Here is a 15,021-nt window from a genome sequence, read left to right on the forward strand (position 1 = left end):
TGGACAGGCAGGAGCTTCGTGGCATCGTGGGACACTGCACAGGGAAGGTCGGCTCCCAGGCCACCTGGAAGCCCCTGTTAGTTAATTCTCTCCTCACACAGATGAATAAGGAGAGACCCTGAAAGACAAGTGACCAGCCGAAAATCACCAAGCGACTAGAACCCAGGACTCCTGCCCTTCATCTGACAGCCCACCTGCACCCCACACCCCAAACAAGGCTCTTAGGAGGAGCTGCCCTTGAAAACCCACTTCTACCTGGGGAAACCTGGCCCCTGTGCCTCGCTGGGTACAGCGCTGCCACCCCCACTGGCTCCTCCCCCAGGCTTGACCAGAGAGGGGGCTGGGAGGCCAGCACAGCACCTGGCCCCTCTGGCATGCGAGGCACTCCAGCTTCCTGACCGCAGGGTCTGCGCCTCGTGGTGCCTGGGAAATGCTCACAGCCCCGCAGGTAAGAATGGCCACACTCTGGCCACCTGCTGGTCATCTGAGTAAGGGCTCGCCTCACTGCGACCGGGTCCTGAAGGGCACCCCTGTTCCCCACGCTCCCCACGCTCCAGGGTCCTGGGGAGCAGGTAGTCCTGGGAAGTGGGGATTTGAGGATGAGGGGCCCTGGGGTGGCACGAGCCCCGTCCGGGGTCCCTCCACGTGGGGGAGGGCACTGCAGACCGTACCTGGCGGCGCATCGGCCGTCGTCGAACACGAAGGTCCGGTTGGTGTGGCCCCCGCCGCGCGCCCCACTGTAAACACCCCCCGGGCTGTGCGCCCCGTCCGGGAGCGGCATTGGGCTGGCGGCGGCTGCGACTCGGAGCCGAGGAGCAAACGAGTCGGGAGCGATTGGCGACTTCTTCCCCCGCTTTGCCCTGAAACACTTTTCTCTGGTTACGGTGGGGGTGGGAAAAAAGAGCCTGTTCCAGGGTCGGTTCCGGCGCCTGTGCTGGAGCGGCCCCTGCCGGCCGCGTCGGGAACCAGGCTGGGGACGGTGTGGGGGACCGCCCGCATCCCACCCCGGGGACCCGTCTCCATCGCGACGCTCGGCGCCCCCGTAATCCCGGGAAACCGGACAGAGGCTCTTTAAAGGCTAGAAAACCCTAAGAGCGCCCCCAGGGGCAGGGGTGCATGGTGGGAGGGGCTCCGAGAGGGCTGGGGGCCTCTGGGCGCTTCCTGTTTAAAGCGCGAGCATCGGCGATGGCGCCTGCGCTGCTCGATCCTGCCCTCGCTCTGAGCCGCTGGGAGGGGCGGCCGATCAGCACCTGCCCCACCCCCATCCCCCCACGGCACCTGTCACTCCTGCAGAGGCCTGCACCCAGACCCCGTCTCTCCGTCCTCGCGGCACACCTGGGAGGCCGCTGGGCCCGGAGAAGGAAGGGAGGTCGGACCCCTGGAGGCAGGAGTGATTGCACGCTGCCACCTGCCGTCGCCGGCACCTCTGCGGCGCGCGGCCGCCCTGCTCTGCTCTCGCCGCAGCCCCACACGGAGCACCTGGCAAACAGGCAGAGGAGGGCCCGCAGCCTGCTGCAACCCCACGACCCAAAGGAAGGCATCCAGGAAGCGGGGGGATCCGCTGGAGGGCCCCACACGCTCACACTGCCACCCTGGCTCAGCTGCTCCCCGCCCCCGCAGGTAGAACCCTCTATTCTGTCCCCAGTGCTGGCCTGACCCTCACTGAACCATAAGCGTGGCGGAAACACAGAGGAATAGACAGGGAAGGGAGGCGTCTCCCAAAGAACGGCGAGGGACTGCGGCGTCAGGCGGGGGTGGGGGAGCTAAGCCAGCATCACCCGCGCAGCTCATCTCACCTCACGGCCTGGGGCACCAACCCAGCCACCCACAGCGGGGTGGTCAGTGCAGGGGCTGTCAGGGCGGAGCTGGGCCAGCTGATTTGGAGGGTGCATGGCATGTACTTCGTGGTCCTGACATCTGCAGGAGTCTCAAGTCCCATCCCTGTTTACTTCCAGAAAACAGCAAGCTGAACAGATACTGTGTGTGTGCGTGCGCGCGCGCGCGTGTGTGTACGCGTGTGTGTGTGCGCGCGCGCGTGTGTGTGAACTTGGCAAAGGCATGGCTTGCCCCCAAGTCCCCAGAAGGAGTGCAGCCTGTCCCCAGGCTCATCCTCAGTCTTACCTCTTGGGCACTTTCCCTACTTCCTCCTGAGAGGAGGATGCTGCTGCAAGAGTGCCACCCACCCCTGGCCCCCAGCAGGTCTCTGCCCTCCCCCAGGACTCCTGCCAGGGTGTGTCCATCTTGTGGGCCCCTTGGAGGTGCCCTCTGGCTGGTCAACGAGATGACTGGCATGCTGTCAGCGACGGGAAACTCTGGCAAGCCCGGTAACATTCCTGAGAGCTTCAGGGAAACCAAAACTTGGCCCCTCTCTACCAAGTAGGAGCCAAGCCCCAGAACAATGGCGTGTCCATCCCTCCCCAGCCAGGAGCAGGAAGGGGAGAGAGCCCCAGGCCCTGGCTTCCAGCCCACCTGCTCCAGCAAGGCAGCCCGGCAGATGGGATCTCTCCACCAAAGCCCCCCACTGTGCCCCTGGACACCCGGGCCAACATGCTCTGCGGGGTCTGCCCTGGCACTGCCCTCTCTTGGGCACTGGGGACCCTCCCAGGGCAAGGAGCCGGGCTTCTCGCACCTCCCGTAAATGCCGGGCCGTACCTGCTGGCAGAACCGGCCATCCCCAGCCTTCCCTGGACTCAACACAGAAGGCAGGCTGTGGGCTGCGCAGGACTGGACAGCAGAGGCCCTGGAGCGCCCCCTTCTGTCGGGAGTGCGGGCCTAGCACATGGGCCCTGGCCTCCTGGTTCCCCAACCTGATTTCCGGCCCACCCATCCTCACAGCATCACCCTCGATCGCGAGGCGACTTCTGTCCCCTGCCCAGCCCTCCCTTTATCCCAGGCCCGGCCTCCTGGGGTTCTGCCGCCTCTCCTGCATGGCCTGAGTCCACGTGCAACATGTTACCGCCCCCGCCAGTCCCCCAGCATCTGACCTGCGGCCCCAGCCTGGGCTGGCCGGCCCCTCCCCCATGCCACCTTCAGGACTCAGCTGAGCAGAGTGGAGGCGTGGGCCCAGGCCCTCAAGTGGCAGGACCTCCCACGGCTGCACTTCGCCCATCTCTGGGTGCTCCCGCCGCCCAAAGCCCCACCCCAGGACGCCCACCTGCAGCCCTGAGCCCCTCCTCGGTTGGAGACAGGTTTCCTGCTTCCCCGGGGGCAGGGGCTCTGCTCTGTCACCTAGTTCGTCCCAAGCCCAGCACCTGGGGCGCACTTTGACCACCGCAGTGACGCCGGCCCCAGCTCCCTCTTGCCTCGCTTCCCTGTGAACTCGCCCAGCAACTGCCCCCCACGCCCACAGCAGCCCACAGCACTGCTCTGAAGTCCTCCTGACTGAAATAGAGCTTTAGTACCCTCCCATCCCCTTAAAGGTCCACCTCCCTGAAAAAGGACCAGTCTCCACTTTCCCCTTCCTCCCTCCCTTCCTTCCATCACTCTTCCAACAAAGCCCCGGTGGGCTTCATGTCCAGCACTGGGACGGCCCCTGGAGACCCGGCGAGGTGTGCACAGACCTGGAACCACTCACACTGTGCACTAAAAGCGGGCAGAGTGAGGTGCCCAGAAGCTGCTGGAGACGGGGGCTTCGTGGAGTGAATCTGCATCTGGAGGTGGGGGGCGGGGAGGGAGAGCAGGAGCGAAGGCCTGTGTGAGGGCAGAGCCAGGGCTCAGCCCCGAGAATGAAGGTCCGGGCCTGGGGCAGGCAGGCGCCAGGGGTGGGAGAGGCAGGAAGGCCAGCCAGCCTTCAGGCAAGCCCGGGTGCTAGGGAAGGCACAGAGAGGGTGCGTGGGATCGGAGACAAGGCTGGGAGGCGCCTGCATGCCTCCTGGCTCCTGAGTGGGCGGTGGCACTGGCTTAGGCAGAGCTTCCCCTGCAAGAGGATGCCATCTGGGGGACGGGCACAAGTGAACCTTGGACCTGCAGGCCCTCAGGGGCAGGTGGGGCCCCTCTGCCCATCCTTAACCAGCCGGAGTCCCATAGATCTTGGCTGACCAGCCTCCCCGCTCCCATCTTAGCTCCCCTACCTGGGCCTCAACGTCCCCCACGGGCCACACTGATCCTGAAACCTTCTCCTCCCACACCTGTAGCTGCCCGGCCCCTCTGCTCTCAGCTAAGTCCAACTCCTCCTGCCACACAGGGGACCCTACCTGCCCACCCCCCCCACGTGCCAGCCCAGGGAACCGCCTGGGCTCGCGTTCTTTCCTGCTTGGGACGCAGCCCAGCTCGCTCCCGAAAACCACCTCGCCCTGAGGACACCCTCCTGCCCCTCCCTCCACAGATTCGTAGTCTACGTGGCCCCCGCAGTCGTGAGACCCTTGAGGGTAGCGCCCAGCTCGGGGCTGGCACCCGGGGGCGCCCGCGGTGGGTAGGTGAGGGGAGACCCCACTGAGCGGGAGCTGCGCCGACCACCCGGAAGGGGTGGAAGAAGCCCACCTACTCTGACCACCTACCCCAGCCGCCGCTTCTTTCTGGCAACTTCTCGGCGAGCGGAGCTTCACTGCACGCGGGCGTGGGGCGGGGCAGAGCGCATGTGAGGGAGGCGGGGCGCGTGGGGGCAGGGCGCGCGTGGGGGCGGGCCAGGTGCTGCCTGGGCGGGAAGCACGTGGGGGTGGGCCGAGTGCACGTGAGGGGGAGGGGCTGCAGGACGGCCTGCGCGGGGGCGGGGCGCACGTGGCGGCCCGGGCGCGTTGCTGGCCTCTCCACTAGCTCCAGCTGCGTGCCTATGGCGTTCAGGGCTCTTGCGTCAGACGCTGGGCTTCCCGGAGCCCCCGGCTCCGAGGGGTGCAGGTGAGAATTGGGGGGGGTTGCCGGAGGGGGTCAGCTGGAACGCCCCTGCTTGGGGGTGCTCGGGGTGTCCAGATCTGGCGCTTCTATCCAATTCAAATGCACCGAATCCCCGTCCCCACCCAGCTTGGCCCGCCTGGGGCAGAACCCCGACCCCCGGCCCTTTGGGGGAAAGAGGGAGCGGTGCCAAGAGGTAGGGCCCGGGGCCGTGTTCCTGGGCGACCCAGGCCTTGTCCTGTGCCCACCTCCCAAGATGTCCATCACCGCCTCGGGGCTCCGGGGGCGTTTTCTGGGATCACAGAGCCCGGCGCTCTTGGCTTTTTTCAGCAGCGGTCCTTTCCTGTTTGGGACCCAGTTACGCTGCGAGGATCTCTGCCACGGCTCAGGCCAGGCCAAGGCCCCTGCGGTGGCCAAGGGTCCAGTCTCCTACCTCCCACGGAACGTGCTCAGCGAGAGGCAGCGCAGGTGGGGGCCGCGCAGTGGGGTTGGGGGTCAGAGGAGGTCAGGTTTGTGCCCGCGAGCTGGTTTCAGGTGGCTGGGACAGGCTCGTGCCGTCTGTCAGGTAAGGGAATGCTTAGTACATCCCCGAGGTGAATATAACACACGTTTTTGGGGGCGGGGGTCCCAAGGGCCACCGTTGCAGCCCTTTCTTTGACCTGAAGTCCTGGGCACCTCGAGGTTGTGCACGTGCCACCGACACCCCCAGGCAGTGACGGTGCAGGCTTGCCTGCAACCCGCGGCAAATACCTGGATAGCCTGCAGCTTGGGGTCCAGGGCCCTGGGCCAGTGTGTGTGCTGACACGATCCCTAAAGGGCTCAGGGGGCTCTGGTGGCTGCGGTGCTTTTTCCGGGTCAAGGCCAGACTGCCCCATGGTCGGTGGTCACTTCCCTGGAGGCAGGAAGCGGATCTCCTTGAGCTGTGAGCGCCTGCGGGCCCTGCTGCCCCAGTTCGACGGCCGGCGGGAGGACATGGCTTCAGTCCTGGAGATGTCGGTGCAGTTCCTCCGGCTTGCCAGCGCCCTGGTGCCCGGCTGGGAGAAGCACGCTGTGAGTTGCCCTGCGGCAGCCCTGTCAGCCCTCTGGGAAGGAGCCGTGGGCATCCCCCCCTATGCCCCGGGCAGCTCTGACCACCCAGCTGCCTGGCTTCTCTCTGCCCTCCGCCTCGCACTGCCAGGGCTGCTGCGTTTCTGCAGACACGCCTCCGTTTGTGCGCAGCACCTCCTGCGGGAGCCCCGGGGACAAGCCGTGTTCTCCATTTATGTTCCTTGTACTTTTGCCCACGGTGCCAAAGCTGGTATGGGTAAAAGGCCCATTGCTGTAGGTCCCCGGGCGGGCATGGCCTTCAGCCTCCCTCCCGCCCCCACCCCCCAGTCTTGAGGACACGGTCTGCACTCAGGGAGGACCTCTGGGGCCCTAGGCAGGGTGGCCAATGAGGGACCACAGCCTGCTTTTTTTGTGGGTTTTCTGGTTGATGGTCTCTGTTGCGTTTTTGTGTCTATTTCCGTTTTTGGTTCTTGCTTCTTCAAAGGAGACGTGGCACACGTGGCAGAAGGATGTTTTGCAGGTGGCCCTGGCGAGTCAGACCCCAGCAGGTGCCCCGGACCCCGGCGTGGGAACGTCCAGCCTGACCATGTTAGTGTCCCAGTGGGGCCAGGGGACTCCCGGGCATGGTGTGTGCGGACTGTTCAGAGGTTTCTTCTTCTGTCTTTGCGTGCTTCAGGCAGCAGGCTTCCCCGAGCCGTGCAGCTGCGGATGTGGACGACGGTAAGGCCCCGGTGGGGGCGGCCGCAGTGCTGGGTGGGCCGCCGGCCCTGCCTGGTGAGTGTGAGCGGGCCCTTGTCCTCCCGTCGTGCCGCCTCCGACGAGGCCCCCAGGGCAGTGTGATGACTGCACTTCCCTCATGCTGGATGCCTGCCATGGCGGTTGGTCACTGCTTGGACCACGGCTGCCAGTCTGCGAGTGCCACGGGAGGCGAGACTGTGCCTTCCCCCTCCCCTGGTGTGTTCCTCAAGGCGGGGAGGGGGTCTTGCTGTCACCAGGGCCAGCAGCAGAGCTGGGCCTCCCAAAGAAGGTCGGGACTCAAGCTCAGGGTGTGAGGGTGCAGGGATCACACAGCACGGTGGTCTGAGGGTGAAGTCCTTGGTCAGGAATCACGGAGATGGAGGAAGAGGTGGAAGCGTGAGGGTCCCCAGGTCCGAGTCCCCCATGGTTGACCCTGAGGCCGAGTTGGCATCTCCACCAGGAAGCCTCCCTGGCCCCAGATGTCAGGTGCCTCACCTCTGGCCATCTATCTGCTCCTGGTTACTTGCTGGTTTTTTGCTCTTGAAATTCACGGGTTCTTTATGCAGGACACAGTGGGCCGGGACTCAGGTCTTCCGGGGAGGGCTGCTCTCCAGGTGGGGAAGGCTGACCCACGCCTCACTTCCCCCACAGAGCCGCCCAGCCTGGTCCTCCGGTCTCCAGGCCTGAGTCCCTCCAGGGCCCTGAGGCCGCCCATGCTGTGGTCGCGGCAGCCACCCTCCCCGCTGGTGAGCGAAGAGTCTCAGAGCTGCCTGGGCCGGGCTGGATCCCCAGGTCAAGGGACTGACAAGGCCATAACGCTGGATGCCAGGTGGGTGTCCCAGTGGTGTGTGCGTGACCTGCTACATGCCTCCTCCCAGCCCTGCCCGAGCTCTGCCTGGACCCCCTGCCCGGGAAGTTTCTGCCCCTCACATCCTCGGTGTCTGCCTGGAAGGCCCAGGCCGCTGGCCTGGTCCTGGAGCAGCTAGACCCTGCCACGTATGTGGCTTTCTAACGTGTTTCTGGAAACGCTGTTGTTTCCTTAATGGTCATCTGTTTTGGTTGACAGTAAGTGAGTTTGTGTTTTGCGAGCTCTACCAGCTGGGGCGTGGGCTGGGAGCTGCTGGGGCTGGAGAGGAAGCAGCAGCGGGCTGGGCTGGCTCGGGCAGGCAGGAGGGTGGGCTCAGGGTCCGGCTGGGAGGGCGCACCCCGTTGTCTCTGAACCCACAGCTGCCTTTCAGGGCCCACACTCTTCTCTCGAGGTGCAAGGCCTGGGGTCCAGCTGGGGTGACTCAGGGTGAGGGTGTCCTTGTTGCGTCCAGGTCTGTGTCGGGGTATGACGTCGAAGACGGGTCGTCCTTTCTGCTGACGGCTAGTCCTGACTGGTGGCTGGGTGAGTGGGGGGTGCTCGGCCCGGGCCACCTCCTCCCCTAACCTGGGACAGGCTTTGGGGTCTGGGTTGGTCCTGTTGCGGGCTGGGCGGGCAGCTGGGGCTGTTGGGGAGATGGGATGGGGTCCAGCTTGCTGTGTGACACTAAGATCTCAGCGTCTGTCTCTGAGCTCCCGTTTTCTTCTCTGCTGGTGGTTTTGGGGACCACCGGTGGGAACGACAAGCGGTGTGTGGGGAGTTATCTGTGCGCTCGAGTGCACGGCAACACGGGGTTGCGTGTGTGTGGCTGCGAGTCAGTTTCAGAGCCTTCTCCTGAGACCTCGTCCCCACAGAGGCGTCTGGACGTGCGATGAGTCCCGTCTCTGCAGGATTTGGCTTCATGGGGTGGGGGAGCCCCTTCCTGGTTCTGCGTCTCAAGCAGGGCCGGCAGGAGTGGGCCCACCCACCTGGTCAGGGGTCCTCTGTTCTCACCTCAAGGATGAGCAGAGGGCTTCCTGGTTGGGTGGGACAGATGGGCAGAGGGGGGCCCCCTTCTGCACACTGAGTCCACTCTGCGTGCCCTGGGGTACCTGCCTGTTCTGCTGACACGTCCCGTCTGCTTCCAGGGTCCCTGGAGGGCAGAGGCAGCAGCGCCCCTTTTCGGGTCCCCGCCAGGAGCAGCGTGCTGGACAGGGCAGAGCCCAGCTTCCTGGGCGACCATGAGCCCGGCTCCCAGGACCCCCCCGACGGGCCCCTGGAGCCATGGAGCTCAGACGTGAGCTGCCCCAGCTCGGCCCTGCGGGAGGAGGTAGACACCATCTTCCCCGACTTCTTTGCTTACTGAGGGCCGGGTCGCGCCAGGCCGCGGGGCACGGGGCCTTTGCAGCAGCTCATGCCGCACGCTTGGGCATTGTCTTTGGGGTTTGGGCTGCAGCTGTGCTCTAATTGCAGCGAGGTTGTGGGGCGGGGGGCTGGGGAAGCGGAGGCTGGATATTAAAAGAGGAAAAGCAGTGTTTCTGGAGGAAGCAAAACTTGTGTAGATTTCGTGTAATTAACGCGATTCACTGGGCAGATGGTGCCGCTTCTGTTCAAAGTGCAGCCACCCCTGCCTGGGGATTTGTTCCTATGATGTTCCTGGCCTGGGGGATCCCTAAATAACCCGGCCCTGGGGCTAGGGAGGGGAGGGGTCCACAGATGGGGAATTGTGTCCTTGGTCTGCTCCCCAAGAGGCAGGCGTGGGACCCAACTCCCTGCGCCTGTGAGGCTGGTCTGAGGGGCCCCACAGAGGTCCATTGGGGAGGCCTCTTTCCGGACCAGCGGGGGCACCTGGGAAAGGAACCACCTCTGCCTTCGAGGTGCTGGCCTTGGTGCTCCCCGTGCAGGGCCCGTTGGGGGGCGTGGGACGGAGGCCGCTTGGCTTTCGCGTCTGGACCCTTAGCTGCTCCCGTCCCCAAGGATCGGGGGGCACTGGCTTCCTGTAAGGAGTGACCCTGCCTGAATCCCATCACCTTTCAGTCACAGCGAAGGCGGTGCCAGTCTCTGACTCAAGCTGGTCAGGGGCTCAGCCCACCCTGATCCCTGCTTGTCCCTTTCTGGAGCCCTGGGCATCTTCATCCCAGCACCCTGGGAGGGAGGCCCGGGAGCTGGGACTCAACTTGTTCAAAAGCCTGACTGAGACCCCCAGCGGGTGGGTGGACTCACCCTGACCCTTAAACTCCCCACTTAGACCTTTAGAAGGCGAGGGGCAGGACCCCACCTCGGGTGGCAGGAGGGCTCACTTGCGCTGCCTCCAGCTGGTGAAGGGGGTGGCGCTCGGAGCTGGTGTTGAGAAGGGTCCAGGGGCCCAGGCAGGCTGGCGGGGCCATAGCAGGGGTGGGTGAGTGGCGCCTGCCCCATCGTGGGAGGAGAGCAGCCGTCAACCCTGCACCTGGGCCAGGGTCCTGGGTCGGGTCCCGCAGGCCCTGGGACCACGAGCACAAAGCTGCTGCGTCAGACAGGGCGCCGCTGCAGACGCCCCGACGGGACGGGCGCCGCTGCAGACGCCCCGACGGGACGGGCGGCGCTGCAGACGCCCAGACGGGACGGGCGTCGCTGCAGACGCCCCGACGGGACGGGCAGCGCTGCAGACGCCCCGACGGGACGGGCGCCGCTGCAGACGCCCCGACGGGACGGGCGCCGCTGCAGACGCCCCGACGGGACGGATGGCCGTCTGGGGCCAGACCTTCCTCGCTGCCTGGGGGAGTGCTGGGAAAGCTGATCTCCCTCCAAGGTGGGGAGAAGAAAGGGCTGCCGCCCGGGCCTGGTGGGGGCTGGGCTGTCACGGCTGCTGGAGCGGAAAGGAGCTGGGGGTCCCGGAAACAGCTTGCTTTCCACCCCTCCCCTGCTCTGGCCCTTTTCTAAGCCAATTACCCTGTTGGCTGCAGTTGGGTGTTCGGGGTGGATTTAGAAAGCACGGTGGTGAACTACAGGCTTGTTTTGGGGAGTGAGGGGGTTTCAGCATAATACCCCCAGCTCTCTAGGTGACCTGCTCTCCTCCCCCCACCCCCAGGGGCTCCCGGAAGTAGGACAGTGGCTGCAGCTTGCACGGAGGGGGACGTGGGGCTCGGCAGGACCCCAGACACCCTCAGGCTGCACCCTCTCCCAGGTCCACCAACCTCTCAGCCCCGGGCATTGTTGCTGGGCAGTGTCTGTGGCTGCGCCTTGGGGTCTGTCAGCCGGCTGAGCTGGGAGGTGGCCAGCTGCTCTGCCAGCACCGCGTCCACCCTCCCCGAGCCCTGCCTCCCCTTCCTCTGCCGCCTCCCGCCCTCCCTGCTGCCCATCTTCTTCCTTGAACTTCGAGGCCACCTTGGGTCACTCCCCATTGGTGTCGTGGTCAGGGTGTTCAGAGCTGCCCAGGAGCCTCACACGGCGTCTGGTCACGGGTCCTGATCTGGAGCCTGGCACAGCCAAGGGCCTCCCTGCCCACCTGGGAGGGGCCGGCCACTGCTCATCCTCAGGGGTCTGGAGAGCACGGTGCCAGGGCCTTGCCTACCACCAATGTGACCTTCTCTTGGTAAGGCCAGGCCCATCCTGTCCATCTCCCACCCAGGTGCCCAATGAGTGAGAGAAATGGTACCCTCGCTTCAGGCCTCAGCCCTCCCGAGACCCTCACCCAACCAGCCTGGCCTCAGTGTGCCCGCCCCCACCCCACCCCCCCCCCGTGTGTGCTCCCCCACACACGGGGACACCTGGGCAAAGGACAGGTCCCACCTGCCCTGGAAGCTGGACTCTACAGGCCTGAAAGAGCCAGAAATAGGCTCAGTCTTTCTCCAACCCCGCCTTTGGTCTCTTGAAACCCAGGACACCTCGTCATCCCCCAGCGGGTGCTACCGCCTGCCACCTGGGCATAGCAGGGTGCCCATGGCATGACAGGGTCCCCAGGGCAGCCATGCCCAGGCCCACCTGGCTTCAATATTTTCTTCAGGGTCGTACCTGACGCTGGGAGGGTGGGGACCTTGGTCTGGCCCTCCTGTGCAGGGCTCAGAGCTGCAGCTCACGCCGTGGCCGGGAGCCAGCGTCCCCTGTGGGTGCTGGACCTGGTCACCTTCCAGGGCCCACCATGAGTCCCTCTGTCTTTTTCCAGAACCTTCTGGAATCTTTTTGACTCTTCCAGAGGAGAGGAGAACACTCTTGTGGCCACGTGCTGGTGGACAGGGCGGGGGCAGCTAAGCCGTATGATGGAGGCGTGGGGTCTAGGGAGGTCCCAGGGATGTGGGTCCTGATGCTTCTCTGAAGGGGTCTCAGCAGAAATGGGCTTCGGGGCTGGTGGTCGGAAGGGGTGCAAACGGAGGTGGTCCCCTTCCCTCGCGGGCCCTGTCTGGCCGTCTCTAACCCCTCTGGGACCTGCAGGTGGCCCCCAGCCCCTCAACACAGGCAGCTGGTGCCCTCGGAGCTGCGGACCCTGCAGAGGCAGCAGCCCAGGGAGGCCCTGGCGCCCACAGTGTCCACTCATGGACCAGCGGGTCAGCGCCCCACCTGCTGCCTATGGGGGAGGAGGTGGCATGTGCAGAGCCATGGCAAGGGGGGCCTGGGCTCCCGTGCACTCCAAAGCCGCTGCCATGGGATGGGGCCTGGGTGCCAGGGCAGGGAGCACCCAGTGAGGCCAGAGTTGCTGTCTGGTTTGTCTGGGGCCTGGCCAGCCCTTCCTGCAGGGGGTGCCCTTGGTGGTGCCGGTTCTAAGGAACGTGGGTTCTGGGTCCTCCCCGAGCCCCAGGGACATGGCTGGCTCTGCTTCTGAGGGCGGTGGGAGAGAAGCTTCCGGATCATGTGAATTTCCCCCGTCTCTGCTGATGGGGTCGAGCTGACGTGCCCAGTTCCTGCATTTGCCTTCGGGAGAGTCAGGCCAGGAGCTTTCACTGAATGGATGGGTGCTCTGTGCTGCCTTCTCAGCGCAGAAAACAATCACATTACGCCTCTTAGAATTTGCATTTTATCGTTGTAAGCGTGGAGGTTGGTTGCACTCAATTCATTTGAAACGCTTGGGATCCTAACCCGAAAAGGAGAGCTGTTGGTGAAGTGCGGGGTGGCAGGTGGAGGGGACACCTCGCCCAGAAGCTGCAGGGCCTGTCCCCAGGCTGACCTCAGTGGCCGCGAAGCTGCCTGGGGCAGCCGGTGGTGGGTTTGTTTCCCGGTGTTGGGGTTTCTCTGGGTGGGCCCTCCCAGGGCATCGTTCCTCAGTGAGTCCTTGCCCCCCAGCCTGCTCTGGGCCTGCTCGGGGGCTGTCCCGAAAGCGCCCTGTTCCTGGGTTTGGGATGGACGTCGGAGGCCAGGTGATGGCACAGTGGCCACCAGGATGCAGACCCTTCAGCAAGGAAGAGGAGCGTTGGGCCCTGGAGAATGCCCTTGGTCTTTTTGCGGGGCCGAGCTGGGCCGCTGTCCTGTCCCGGCGCTTCCTGCGGTCGCATGCGGCCAAGCCGGCCAAGTGCGTGCGCGCAGCCCAGATCCCAGGCGGCTGGGAAGTCCCTGTCCAGGCTGCCCCCCTGGTAACCCCAGGGGGGCAGCGCCTGTGCTTCACGGGGGCTTGTGAATTGGGGCGGGGGGCAGCTTATTCAGAATGCAGCTCCTCAATCAGTGAGGGGCCAGGGGTCTGGATACCTACCGGGCACACGGCCTCTGCTGGGGCAGGTGGCTCCGGAACCCGGTGCCCTGGGTGGGGTGGTGGAAAGGGTTCTAAGCAGCACAGAAGGACACTTGGGAGGAGTGTCGGGGCCTGCAGCGTCTCCACCCCTCATGGAGGGCAGCTCCGGGGGACGAGTCCAGCAGCATCACAGCCACAGCCTGACTCCCCAGGGTCCTTTGGAGGACAGGCTTCCCATTCCCTAGTCTTCTCTTAACGGCTTTTGCTTTACAAATGGGGGAGGGCTTCCAGGGCTAACAGTGCCCCCAGGCACGTCTCTGGTACATTTCAGGGTCCGAGCAGGAGGGTGTGGGAGTTCTGTCCTTGGAGGTGGTGCCGGAGGGGGGCTTCTTCCTCCGTGGTGTCAGGGCCCCGCACTCACCTCACCGTCCCCATCAGAGGATCACGGAGCCTCAAAGGACAAAGACCAGGCTTAGAAGGCTGTCCCCCACGTCTGCCACCAGCATGTCCTTTTATATCCATTTGGGATGCCCAAAGCAGGGCTGTGACCTCTGCCCCAGATGCCTTTGCCTGGCCTGTCTGAGGGCGCGCGGGCGCGCGTGTGCGTGTGTGTGGTTTGTGCGCGCCCGTCTGAGCTTCTGTGTGTGTGTGTGTGTGTGTGTGTGTGTGTGTGTGTGTGTGTGTGGGCGCCGTTTTGTGCGCTGGGGTGAGCCCCTTGGGATCCCGGCAGGCCTGGCTTCGCACAAATGGCCCCTTGGGCGCTTTCCGAATGCACTTGACTTTCCCACGCCTGGTGGGCGGGCTCAGCTGTGCCAGGGGCTGGGTGTTGGCTGGCTGATACCCCTGCCTGTGACATGTGCCCCGGGGTGCTGGGAGCCTGGCTGTGGTGGGCGCTGGCAGCGGAGTGAAGGAGGGGCTCCCCTCCAGCGCTGGGCTGGGTGGGAAGGCGGGTGCCCTCCAGCCCCCTGCCCGGCCAGCCGCGAAGCGGGTGGGCCGTGTCCCCAGGGGCTGGGCGGGAAGCTGCCCAGTGGTGTGTTTCAGCCATTCCTGTTATTTCTGCTGCTTCCCAGGAGATGGGGGGTGGGGGGGAGGTGGGACGCCCCGGGGCTCAGCAAGAACCCCACCCCCCACCCCCCCCACCCCCGCCACTGCAGTTGTCTCCGGGATCCAGGATTTCTGAAACCACCTTCGGAGCTGGCTTAGCTCTGGTGATGGGATGGGGTCCCTCTTCCCTTGTCCTAAGTGCCCCCCACATCCCAGTGTGCTGGGGGTGGAATCAGAGCTGGAGGCAAGGAGTGCTAGGCCTTTCCCAGAGTGGGGGGGGCGGGGGCCGGCGGCTCAGGGGTGAGAGCAGCTTGTGCTGAGGGGAAGTGGGAGCGAGTGAGGAGACCCCCAGACCATGACCTGGACCACTGGGACCCAGGGTGTCCGTGGGGTGGACCGGGGGTGGGTGCTGCCCGAGGATGAGGACACACAGGAGGCAAGGGGAGCGGACGTGGGTCGGGACACGGGCTTCTGGTGGAGGACGGGTGAGCCTGGGGGAGCCCGGAGGGGGGGGCAGGCCGAGAGGGAGGGGTCAGCGCTGCCTGGGTGCTGGGTGTGGCCTGGTCCCAGCTGTGGAGGCAGGCGGTCCCCTCCTCTGACTGAGGGACCCTGCAGTCAGCTCCCCCTCGTCCTGGGCCGATGGAAGCCTTCGTGGACATGGCCGAGCCTGGCCCAAGACACGGCCTCGGGGGACTCTTGGCCACCGGAGAGAGCCCCCTGGCCTGGGGCGACAGTGGCCCGAGGTACAGCCCTTGGGGGAGCAAAGGGGCTCACCCGCTGTGGGGCAGGGAGCTTCCCTGAGGCTGGGTACAGTGGAGGGGGCCTGGCTGATGGGGGACTCAAGTGGGCCGCCTGGGCCCTGGCCCCAGGTGGGAGCCCTGGC

The 15,021-nt window shown here is 65.5% G+C and overlaps 2 protein-coding genes across 2 annotated transcripts in view; one reads left to right on the top strand and one right to left on the bottom strand.

Annotated features, from left to right (window-relative positions):
• The window catches only part of KCNT1 (potassium sodium-activated channel subfamily T member 1), a gene marked incomplete at both ends in the record, with an annotated part of 77,670 nt that extends 76,889 nt beyond the window's left edge, over positions 1-781 (bottom strand). The window contains one exon of the mRNA XM_082843722.1: positions 672-781. Coding sequence (XP_082699848.1) covers positions 672-781 — 110 coding nt within the window. The remainder of the gene's footprint in view (positions 1-671) is intronic.
• Positions 782-4,768: 3,987 nt separating this feature from the next.
• On the top strand, positions 4,769-8,822 carry SOHLH1 (spermatogenesis and oogenesis specific basic helix-loop-helix 1; the record flags this gene model as incomplete). The annotated part of the gene is made up of 8 exons (XM_082842065.1): positions 4,769-4,833; positions 5,158-5,295; positions 5,730-5,877; positions 6,359-6,466; positions 6,555-6,594; positions 7,264-7,441; positions 7,932-8,002; positions 8,605-8,822. 8 exons carry the CDS (start codon positions 4,769-4,771, stop codon positions 8,820-8,822), a joined length of 966 nt encoding a protein of 321 aa, XP_082698191.1.
• Positions 8,823-15,021: the final 6,199 nt, after the last annotated feature.

The sequence above is a fragment of the Leucopleurus acutus genome, assembly GCF_964270905.1.
Source record: "Leucopleurus acutus genome assembly, chromosome: 7".
Lineage (NCBI taxonomy): Eukaryota > Metazoa > Chordata > Mammalia > Artiodactyla > Delphinidae > Leucopleurus > Leucopleurus acutus.